Raw genomic sequence first — 12,548 nt, forward strand, 5'->3', positions numbered from 1 at the left:
ATGTGATAACTCATTCAGCTCTAAATTTATGTTTTGTGCACTATGTTATAGACATCATCGTAAAAAAAATTTGACAAAAATGGGAGAAACAAAGTGGGAGGTGAAGCGGTGGAGACAGTAAGTGTAGCAGTGCTTTTGAGGTTTGTTTTAAAAAGGAGGAAAATGGGGTTGTTAGCTTGGGAGGTTACACAACCAAGAGAGAACGCTCTTTTTCTTATTGAAGATGGCATATAGTGCAGTATGTTTGTATATCTGTGGGAATGACGCCTTTGAGGGAAATTTGAGAGGCGAATATTATAGACTGAATGTTGACCTTGAATAGGTGAGAAGGAATGTAGTTGGCTTTAGAAAGGAACAAGGATAATTAATGCGTTGTGTAGTGGGGAAAAACAGCACTCATGGTCACAGATGCTTATAGGATGGTATCTGAGTTGATGGGAGTATGGAAATTCTCTTCTGATGGCTTTAATTTTTTCATGGAATTGGAAACATCTTTAATACCAGTGAGTAAGGTGTGTGGGAAAGCTTTTGAAAATCTGCAGAGATGGGAAATTTAAAGGAATTGACTAGGAAATGCAGAATACTGGATAGAGCCCACTTGAGGTTGGTGGTTTATAAATTCAAGGTGAGAATATTCATCATGATGATACATTATCTTTATACTCGGCAGCTCCAGTGCAGGTACAAAATCAATGGAAAAGATGGATTTAGCTAAGGTTGGATTTTGCCAGCTGATTTGATAGAGGGATAGGAGATAGAAGGTAGTGATTATAAATAAAGCATTGTGGATCTCAGCAGAGTAGAGGAACTAGAAAGCATGAGGCGAGGGTAAAGAAAAGTTAAAAGATAAAAGGGTTAGGATTGGAGGTTCCAATGAAGGAAGCTTAAAGATCTGGGATTATGGTGTAACTGGGTTAGAACAAGCCACAATTGGGGTAGGGAGAGAGTGTGGGGAATGTGACCAAAGATTGGGATGCATAAATGGAAATTATCAATAATGACATGGTGCAGGGGTACAGCATGAGATTAAGTGGATGATATGTGGTGGAAGACAGTTGCACTGGAAGAGAGGAGAACAGAACAAAGGTCAGAGAAGGCAGGGTATTGATTAATTGACTACTTCTATACTGTAATGACTGTGAATAGTGACAGAATTGATAAGAAAGGTGATAGAACTTACTGTAACAGAAGGGAGTGACAACTTCTGATAGCACCTTTTTTAAAGAACCTGAGTCGTCTTAGGGAAGAGGGAGAAACAATAGTTATGAATCTGCAGTGAAGAATAAGATACCTGTTCCCACCTCCAGACTCAGTGGTACAGGGGATATGGAACAAAAACCAGCCTCCCTTTGAAAAGCTTCTCAGGAAGCAGTTTTCTTGGTGATATCTTATTTAGTGTTAACAGATGAAGGGAATATTTAGAGAAAAGATTGTGAATATTGCTAATTTTGCTGATGACAATAACCATGAATTTCATAGAGCACAGGTTTAGAGGACTTAGCGAAATTGCAGTTAAAAGTTTGGGTAATTCACAATGACATGGGTTTTTAATTTTTCTATAGCATTATCTTCAGTCGCTTATACTTATAAGACATTTCCACTAGCTCTATAATTAGGTAACTATCCTCATTCTTAACATTGTTTTCTTTTTTTTCCTAACAGTATTAGTGGTTTGTAATTTATTTTTTAATTTTTAACTTTTAAAGTAGCTTTTCCTTTTGTTTATCCATTTTTTTTAATTTGTTATTTATGTAAATTCTTTTTGTATTTAATGTTTTCTTACATCTTTAAACACTTTAAAATAATATTTTTGTTTTTTAATAAATGTATTAAAGGTTCTAAGTCTATATCTGTGCATCACTTTAGTACATCGTAGTAGTATTATATATAGTATTTTCATCTATTCATCTGTAGTTTGTCATTTCCATTTTACTTCTGTAATTTCCATTTGATTTCTATTTAACCCAGAAAGACTTGAAAATTATTTTGAAATTTCCATACACATTTCTTGTTGTCTTTTCATTTTATTATTGTTTTTTATCCTTGATTTCTAATTAATTTAATATTGGTCAGTGATCATTATCTGTATATGAACATGATCTGTTTGAAATTTGTTGAAACCTTTGTGACTTAGAAAGTGTTTAGTTTTTTAAAAATATGTTTCCTCTGCATTCAAATAATGTTTAGTTGCCTGTTACACCCAGTTTTTGTTTTGGTGTCCATGATCTGCTAGATTCTGATTAAGTTGTATTTTAAAAATCTCCCATGATTGTGGATTTGATATTCTCTCATTCTGCTAGTTTGTTTTTCAAGGCTGCAGCAGTGGACATACTTAAGAAAAAAATTGTCTTTTTATTCCAGTGTTTACTGTATCTTCACTATCATTCCCCCATTTTTTGATATTGCTACACTTCCTTTAGTTTAACATTTTCTCATGTGTCTAATTTTTTTTTTCTATTTGCAGTTGTCTGTATGATTTTGTTTTAGGTGTATCTCCATTAGGTGGCTGGATTTTATATTTTTAATTTACTCTAGTTTATCTTTAATGGTGATGAATCTTTATTGTGAATATTAAGGTTTGGATTTTAGCCTGAGCCTATATGAAATTCATATTCATTTTTGACTGTTGAAAATGACAGTTTCATAAATTTCAACCTATTTTTTTCTCTTTTTTGCTTTACTAATTGATAATTTCAGTTGATAATATTTTTAGAATTCATCTTTTTTCCTCTCCATTGGGAAACTCTACATTTTATTTTTATTCCTTTCATAGTAAGACTTAGCCAAATTGTAATTGTCAAGGTGTGGATTTATCTTTACAAGCTAGAGCTTTTCAGTCTTTGTCCCCTTTTTTTCTCCCTTTGTCCCTTTTGAATTTTCTCTATGTGGGTTTCTATTAATATCTTAATGCTGGCGAAGTCTGGGTCTGTTCTTCCATTTACTTGCTTTGTGACTTTAGATAAGTTACTTGGCCCCAGGATTCTTGTACAAACAATAAGGAAAATACTAAGATTGATTGTGAGGATTTTGTAGTGCTTTGAATAATTGATATAGAAAAGGATATGTGCCTTGGATATAGAGAAGACCTCTGTTCTGGGGATGAGCTCTTGGTGCCAGTGCAATTCTCAAGAAAAGCCAACTCCAACCATGCTTTTCCATCCCACTCTCTTTTTTACCAATTACTCTCTGGCTTCTGAAGCATATTCACAATGAAATATTAAATATTAACTATCCCTCTGTTAAGTTTTTTTTTTAATTCATTGCTTGTTTTAAGCCATGGGCTTAAACTGGTGGTGTATAAGACGCTGTCCAGATTGTCCTGTGCCTGCCAAAAATCTTTTTGCCTTGTAGAATCTCTAAGGATATATTCCCTAAGGAAAACTGGAGAGAAAAAAAATGACATGTTCCCTTATGAAAAAGGGTTAAATAGAAGTTAACGATCAATGAATAACTTTTGTAATATGTGAGCTTAGGAAAGAAGACTTAAGACTCATTTCCCCTAATATGGCAATTCTGTCCTATGTAATTAGTGTTAGGTGCTTAAAAAGTAATAATACCATTTGTTGAGTACTTATTGTATAATAGACACTGAACACATTGTTATACTTAAGCAGCTGAGAAACAGAGTAGTACTATGCCCAGTTTACAGATGGAGAACTCAGGTTTGGGGAGATAAATGATTTGTGAAAAGTATCCCATGTGAAATTTCTCAGTGATAAAACATGTAATCTTAATCACTATGCTCTGCCATCACTTTATGGCTAGATTTTCATTAATCTTGTCTGAATGAGAGTATACAGAAGAGACATTTTGTAGCATTGCCAAATATTGCCAGGTAGATAGCCAGAATCTCAAGAAATAATGACTTGTCATTGGTAAATAGTAGGTAACAAAGAATACTTTGAAAATCATAACTCAGCGGGACATGGAGAAGAGATTGGATTATATGTTCAAATTCACTTTGATTTGGTATCAAGAAACTTTTTCCCTCTTAACTCAGTTTCCTCAACTGTAAATTGGGAAGGATAATACTTCTCACTTATGATTGATTGGAAGGATAAAACATACAAAACTAATACTATATTAAGCCCTGAGAAATTTAGGGTAAGTAGAATGGGACTTTAACAGTTGAAAAAATAATAAAAATAAGATTATCAAGAGTCTTCTGTTGCTCTGCTCACCTAAATTGTTTGAATTTATAACAAATGTACAGAAAACTAACCCCCCCTTCAAAAAAAAAAAGCGCATGGTGAATTGAAGGGTATGTTGTGCAGAAAATTATTCACAATATACAAATCAGTTATGAATAACATTTTATATAGTTCTAACATAAACTTTAAATAGTGATATAACCAAACTTATAAAAACTACTTTGTGATGCTGAGGCACTAGTCAAGTGTGTATGTTGGGATGGGGATTGGCATGGAAATAAATCCTCATATTCTGTAGTAAGAAGTAAATTATGTAATATGTAGAATTAGAAAAAATGAAAATGCACATATAGTACTTAGAATTATGGAGGTAAATACGAAGAGAAAAAAGGTAAAATAATTGACTGTAGATTACATTGTGAGAAGGGAAAGGCAGAAGGGGGTGAGGGAATCAGTTTTCTAAAACAAGTCCTTTGATGAAAGGCCTAAAGTTATTCAGGTAATTCTGAGTTCCACAGATCCCCCCTCTCCTAGAAGACTTATGACTCTAACCTAGTGCTTCTCAAACTTGCTAACGTAGAAGAAAGAAAAAAAGGTGGGAGTTTGTTCTCTGACCTTTCCGTTGCTCAAGTTCCTCAGACTGGACAGAGGGCTGCTCATGGGTTCGCTCTTTGTGCACACTTGCAGTTCTGCAGCTGCCTTTGCATGTAGATGGGTGAATGCCATCAGTGAGGAATGGGAAGTTTACCACTGGTTCGGTGGAACTTGGAATTCTCGTGTTCTTCCTCAGTTGACCTGCTACCATTTACATTGCAGAGTCCTCCTCAGAGAGCTGCTTCGTGCATTCTGCCCAGGCTTTGTAGATCCACTCACTGAAAGAAACAGTGGAATGCATTTATTCCATCTTTGCTGGGACCAGAAAGTACACCCATTTAAAGTATATATAATTCAGTGATTTTCAGTGAACTGAGAGTTATGCAAGCACCACCACTTCTAGAAAATTTCCATCACTCCAAAAAGATCTCTGGTATACATTTGTAGTCACTTTCTGTACCCACTCTTAATCCTAGGGTAAGTTACCATTAATGTACTCTGTCTGTATGGATTTGCCTTTTCTGGACATTTTATATAAGTGAAGTCATGTAGTAGGTAGTCTTTTGTGTCTGGGTTTTCTGTGAGAAGGATGTTTCTGGGATTCATTTATCTCATACCTAGCGTGTATCTTTTGCTCACTTTTGCCCAGTGTTTTCCAATTATATAGCTATTCCCCATTTATTTCTCCCATCACCAGATATGAACATTTGGGTTGTTTCCATTTTCTGGCTATTATGAATAATGTTGCCAAGAACATTAGTGTACATGTTTGTGTGGCTAGGTTTTCAATTTTCTGAGGTAGACTCCTAATGGCTAGGTCAAATGCTGGTAACCTCTGGCCAGACTTGATGCGCAGGACCCTTGGTGTGTGGACTGGTAGGTATGCCTCACAAGCAGGAAAAGCACTTGGTCTGGAAATCAGAGCCAGAACTGGCTAACAGAAGCCACCTCTACAGAGTGCAGGCAGCCATATCTGGGAAGCCCATTGCTAGGGTGATTAGGCGACTGAGAATTTGCTGGCGATGCTACTGAAACTCAATGGAGAAAAATGCCTCTGGTATCCACCACACTTCAGTGGTAGCCACACAGTGGGAAGGAGGATAAACAAATAATCACACTGGAACCGGGAAGTTTCCAACACCCTTTACTGACAAAGGTTGTCATCTTTGAATTTTGCCAGCAGCAAAGGAGATTTAGGGGGCAGTTCCACTCCCAGACAGTAGCAATGAAAGGTCTATTTGGATCTCAGAGTGCATAAAGGGCACACACTATATGACACAATATCAGCTCTCTGATAGCCAGTGTAATTTTTTTGTGCTTTATTGTTAAAATTTTTCTGTTTTAATTTACAATATGGTAAATAGCTATAATCCACATAAACAAAAGCAATTTGGGATTCCCAGTTCTTAATCATGAGATTTTAAGTCAAAATATTTTGAGGCCCACTACTCTGTGTTACTCCTTTTAATTAAAGTTCATTAAAAAGAAACAAAACTCATCTGTAACTAGCAGTCCAACAACTTTCACTTTGTGGAAGTTCATTCAACTGTGTTTATGGTTGTCATCTTTTTTATCTGTATATTACATCACAATAAAAAGTTAAGACTCTTCTTTCTCCTCTCTTCCTAAACCACACCCTGTATGTAACTTTTTTTTCAAGTTGCAGAACCTTATACTGGCTAATTTTCATGTATAAGGGTAAACGACTCAATGGACAGGGTGGATGAATGCTGCTTCATATCACTGCTTGTGGCCTTCCTGCTCATCCTTAGCTCTGTATCTCACCTTCCCAGCGGGACCTCCCAACCAGCCCCACCCCGCCAGTGGAAAACTGAGCTAGAATGCTGAAGGGATTTTTCTTCTCAAGTGTTTTTTTGCCCAGGTAGAGAGGGGAGAGTGAGTGAGTGAGAGAGTGTGTGTGTACCTGTTCAAAGATCAGTTATGATAATTTGTCCATATTTTTTATTTTGTTCTGAGAGAATGAGTTTGTTACAGTCTCTGAACAAGTAAATTTAACTCTTTGATAAAGGAAATTAGTTTCTTTTTTGTATCTGTTCTTCTGGATCTGGCTCCTAATATTACCTTTGTTTTCTGATCTTTCCATTCCATTGTGATTTCCACTTTAGTCTTTCTTACTGCCAGTGTTCTTATAGTTTTCCTTTTATACTGTTTCAGAATTTAATTCTGTTGTATATCATCCAAGAGATAAATCTGGCTTATCACTTGTCTTCTGCACAGCCTGCTGTCTCAGATTTTTTTTTTCTTCCTACCTACTTCCTAAGCATGCACACGGCTAGCAATGCTATTTGTGCAATGCACATTTTGCCTGATCATCTTCTGGCTCTCACTTGATTTTGTTCTTTTTGTTGTTTTGGTAAGCTAGCAGCTTTGTAGTTTACCTTTGCAGTTGTCTGCTTTCTAATTCTATAACAATGAGTAGGATTAATATGGGAAAGAAATTTGTTACTTTCTATGATTTAGTTAAATAATGTTAGAATGAAAAATAACATTATTGTTAAATAACTTTTTCTGAATCCCTTTTACCTGTACACAAGCTATTCAAAGTCTTGTTCCAATGGTCTGTAAGGCAGTCAAGAAAGATCTTTCCATAAAAACATGAGAACCCTTGGCATGCTCTCCTGTGATGTATATGAAGCATAATACTAGTGACACTTATACCCTAGCTGTCACTTAAAACAATTTTGAATGGGAAATATCTTCGGAGTTTTTTTGTGGGATGCTGCAGTCACATTCTTCTTCCCATAGCATAGGGACCAAATCTTTTGGATCTCACCTCTGAAGTCTAATCTTAGAGAGAGGGAGTTTTAGAAGGGATGACAGATTTTGTGGTCTTTGAGTGGATCTTGGAGTATACATAAGGTGAGAAGACGTTGACAGTGATGTGGAAATGAAGCTATGGTCCTTCGGGTCAATGGATAATGAGGTTACTGGTAATAGGAGATGGAGACCACACTGTGAAAGGGGATCTTGGGAATGGTAAAGGGAGGGTGTTGAAGTGGGGTTTAATGAAGAAAAATCGAGAACAGACTAGTGTTGATGAGGCTGATAGTGAACTTTCCTATCACCTCTCCTTTCAACCCTTTTTACCTTGTTATATTTTTTCCCTTCCATTTCTCATTTCTTCCATCTAGCTGACAACTAGCAGCCCTAGTGTGATGTATTCAGTAAGTAAGGTTAGCACCTCTTCAGTAAAATGGTTAATATCCTCACCTGTCAGTAGCGTTGTTGTGGAAGCTTCAAATGAGGGGTTTTGTTGGTATTTTTCTCATTCTCCCTTCTTTCTTTTCTTCTCTCCCATTGACAGATAATAACAAATGAAACTGGAGAGACCACAGGATTTAAGGAGCTATTGAAAGAGCAAGGGGGAGGGTGGAAGATGACTAGAGCAACTGTTATAATTGGGGAACCTGAAAGTGTTATATATGCAGTTGTTAGGGGTCTTTGAAAACACATCTCTTGATAATCCAGTCACTTCTATTCTTGTTCCTCAGTAATCTGTTGTCTGGTAGTTTCATCTGGTTAACAGATTGAAAGATGTGCTTAAAAAAAATACAATTAATACACTGATTGCGCGTATGTTTTGAGTATGTTTGGTCTTTCTGATGACTGCATTTCTGATGTAGTTTTTACTAACTACATGTTGATATTTAACTATGGAAGAGGCACATCAAGAGTTTGATCAGCACAGCATGGACTGTGGAGTCCTCAATCTACCCTTCCTGCTCCCTCACTGTGTCTGTCCTCAGCTTCTCATTTGTGGCTCTAGTACCTCATAGAATTATTAGTACCTAGTATATAATAGACACTCAGTAAATATTAGCTGTCTTCTTTGTAGAAGGTGTATTTTATTTTTTTTATTTTTATTTCTAAACTGTGTAGACTCGTCTTTTTGTGTAGTTGGGTTCTTTTTTTTTTTTAAGATTGATTTATTTATGCATACAAGAGCTGGGGTACAGGCCAGAGATGGGAGGGGGTGGTGTGAGAAGATTCACCAGAGACAGAGTGGGGAACAGAACAGGCAGACTGAAATACACTGCTGAGGGGAGCAGCAGGCAAGTCAGGAGAGGTCTGCTGTACCATGTAGATTGCTCCTTGGCTGCCTGGGGATTGAATTTGTGCTGCAGAGGCTGCGGATTGCTTCATAGTACGGTGCTTAACCCCTTGCGCCACCAGGGAGGCCCCAGTCTATTTGGATTCTTAAGATGCATTCAGTTTGGAGTTGATGATACCCCTTAGCACATTCTCCATTAAAATGAGTCAACCGAAAACATTATCAGGAAGAGGTACCTAATTTTAAGAATACATTTGACATCTTTAAAATAATTTAAACCATAAACATATAAGTTTAAATAGGTTCTTTTTATTAAATATGCAACATTAACCAAGATTTAAATCATTGAAAGGTTACCTAGAATCCCACCACTAGAGCTGTTTTTATTGTTCCGTTACCCTTTCTAGTCCCAATTCATTGATAATGCTATCTTAACAGTCACTTTTTATAAAGGCATTTGCTTTGTCTCTAGGTGTAAAACAAAGGTGTATCCAGATAATCTTCCTACAACAAGTGTGGTGATTGTTTTCCACAATGAGGCTTGGAGCACTCTTCTTCGAACTGTCCATAGTGTCATTAATCGCTCACCAAGACACATGCTAGAAGAAATTGTTCTAGTAGATGATGCCAGTGAAAGAGGTAAATTTTAAATCTTAATGCCAATAATATGCTACACCTTTTGTCATTAATGGTTAAAAAGCTAGCTGCTCTCATTTTTAACCTAATTTTATACAAACTTCTAATTTGTCCTAAAAATATTTATGGCATTTGAACTCATTCACAAAAAACAAAAACAAACCCTTGTGAAACTTAAACTATTGTTTTAATTAGTTTTTAATTTGTATCACACTTTAATCTTATTTCAAAAAGAAATAATGCTATATAAATGTTTATGCAGAACAGTGAAAAATGCCACATAATTTTTTTAGGATTTTCTCTGGAAAACTGCATCCCTGAGTCTGTGGAGAAAGACTGGATCCTACTTAGGGATGGAGGAATTTAGTTTCATGTACAGTGTGAAGTATCTTTATAGCAAAACAGATCCTTAGCTGGGTGAGGCTTAGTGCACTAGATTATTCTTAGGTTTTTCTTTATTTTCCATTTCCAAGTTCAGAAATGATTTAAAGCTTGGTGCATAAAGGGATGAGGAAGGAACTTATGAAAAGGTGACACTTACTATAACTAATCTGAAAAAAATCTCTACAAGTGACTCTTACCCAATTACCCTTCCAAGAATCTAGATTTTTCACAAGTTTAGAATCTCCAAAAATTTCCTAAAATACTCTTTTGGGCAATATATAGTAATTAAAGGTACATTGGGCCAACATCATTTATTCTGAATCTTTCTTGGAGGGTCTGCATCACAAAGCAGCATAGAAAAGGTTCTACTTAGTTCATCAGTAAAGAAACCTATTAAATTCAATGACAGCAGCATTTCCCAGGCTTTCCCCCCCACACACACACATCTGTTTAGGAATCACTGTTGTCATGTGTTACTGCCACTGTTTCTATGATGACATAAGAAAAATTTGGAGGGACCTACACATAATGGCTCACTTTTCCTTCCTTGACTAGGCTATAATTTCACAACCCACCATTTCAGCCTCTGCTGATGGCAACTTCAACTGTCTTTCCTAATCTCTCACTGCATGTTCTGAAATGGTTTAGTTAAGTTTTATACCTTCTCTTTCCTCTGCCCACACTAAAGATACACATTTAATCATGATTAATTTTAATCACATCATATCTTAAGTGTTGGGAATAATTTCCAAATTCATAACAATTTAAATCTTACTATTTTGCCAGACTGTAAAGGTATAAATGAAGAATAAGATAAGTCCTGTCTTTTCAAGAACCTTATCTCCTTAATCTAATTGAGACAATTTATAATCACATAAAACATTTAAATAATAGTATAACATATAATGGGAAGATGAATGACAGTTGTTATAAACTAAGAATACCACATTAGAACAAATAATTACCGTTGACAGTAGAAACATAAAATTTATATGGATGATTATTTGCTAATTAATCCCTCTTTAAGAAAACAAACTGAAGTTAATTTAAGCAGTGATAGTCTATCCTGCAAATGACTTGTGTTTGCTTTACTTACATTTGATATTTGCTAAATTATTCCTCAAGGAGAATTTTTTTAAGTGAATTTTTATTTCTTTCTTTGATTTCTCTATTGTTGTTTTGAGTGCCTGAGAAGGGTTATGTGGAATAGTTTTTGTAGGATGTAACCTAATCAGAAAGACATACGTGCCAACAACTCTAAAGTGACAAAATCACATATACTATTTATCTTTTTTACTTTTTCATTTAGGCCCTTCTTAATCATCGAACCTGTAAGAGAAATATGGGCAGATGTCCACCTCACTGTTCTATTTGGGGTTCTTAGTTACTAACCCGGATCCCCTAATCGGGGATATGGTTCAAAACCCCTTTAACTCCTACCAGGAAACTTTCTAGGTCACTATTGCTGATAGTTGGAAACCATGAAGCATTGTGTTGTGTGGTTATAATTGCAGTCTTGCTATGTGGACTAATTATCTAATACTTCTTTGTCTCTCTTGTTTGGGTACTAACTGTAATAATTCTTTGGCTCTCTTGTTTAGGTACTAACTGTTGAGCCTATAAGCCAGAGAAAGAAAGCTCTTTATTTTTTGTAACTATTTAAGTCTGCTCTTTCCTATTCATGAGATGCATCCAAACCATCACCATTTCTCACCTGGACTGCTGAAACAGACTAACTAGTCTAACGAAGCTCCCCCAAATACACTCTCACCCTTTCCCATCTGTTCACAGTGCTGCAGAGTGAAACTTTAAACATGTAAATTTGGTCATGTACTTCGGTGATTAAAACTTTTCCTCTAAAGCCTGCATGTCTCGGCCTTGGCCTGCATCCAGTCACATCTTGAACCCACAGTTTAGCTCACATGTTTACTTAGAATCAAGCTTTCTTTAGAGAAGCTTTGACATCCCACAATCAGGTCATGATTGTCTGAACACATCAGACATTTTACACTTCTTCCACAACATTCACAAGCGATCTAAACTATTTACTGTCCATTGACTATCTCTCCCATCATCTCCTCAGTGCTGACAGTGCTTGTTACATAGTAAAACATTGATTTAATGAATGAATGAAAGAATAATTAAACAGTTAATTAATCCTGGCTTCTATTTCTTGTTGATACTAACTTCCTAATTAGGTTGTGTAGCATGTACAGTCTTCTTGTGGCCTTAGGGTACTTGATTTCACAGGTAAGCTGCTGAGTTGGCAGTAGCTTCATTTATTATAGATGTGAGAAACAGGTGCTGTAATTATCCCTATTTTATTGATGAGGAAATTAAGCTTAGTATAAACCCAGGACTTGACCTCTTAACTGTTATGTATATCACATCTATCATAACTTTATTGTTAAAGGGTCTGTGATGAAGACAGTCTGGATGAATCCCTAGTTTATGTCAGAAGTTATGTAATTGGCAATTCAGAAGGTTATTTTAAGACTTAGAACTGATGTAATGTTCCTAATCTGAGATGATACTGTTTTTCTCATTTCACACAAAAGGAAATGATGGTTCTTGCTTAGTAGGGATTAGGAGATGGGTTTATTAAGACTCTAAATTCCTTACTCTCCCCTACTGTTTTTTAGAGTTCTGGCTTAGATTTCTCATGTACTTGCTGTGAGCAGTGAAATTTTCCCTGATACTCTGACAAGCTC

The 12,548-nt window shown here is 35.9% G+C and overlaps 1 protein-coding gene across 1 annotated transcript in view; it reads left to right on the forward strand.

Moving 5' to 3' along the window:
• Positions 1 to 12,548, forward strand: part of GALNT1 (polypeptide N-acetylgalactosaminyltransferase 1) — a gene marked incomplete at both ends in the record, with an annotated part of 49,954 nt that overhangs the window by 15,865 nt on the left and 21,541 nt on the right. The window contains one exon of the mRNA XM_084251769.1: positions 9,290 to 9,456. Coding sequence (XP_084107895.1) covers positions 9,290 to 9,456 — 167 coding nt within the window. The remainder of the gene's footprint in view (positions 1 to 9,289; positions 9,457 to 12,548) is intronic.

The sequence above is a fragment of the Talpa europaea genome (genome assembly GCF_964194135.1).
Source record: "Talpa europaea genome assembly, chromosome: 13".
Lineage (NCBI taxonomy): Eukaryota > Metazoa > Chordata > Mammalia > Eulipotyphla > Talpidae > Talpa > Talpa europaea.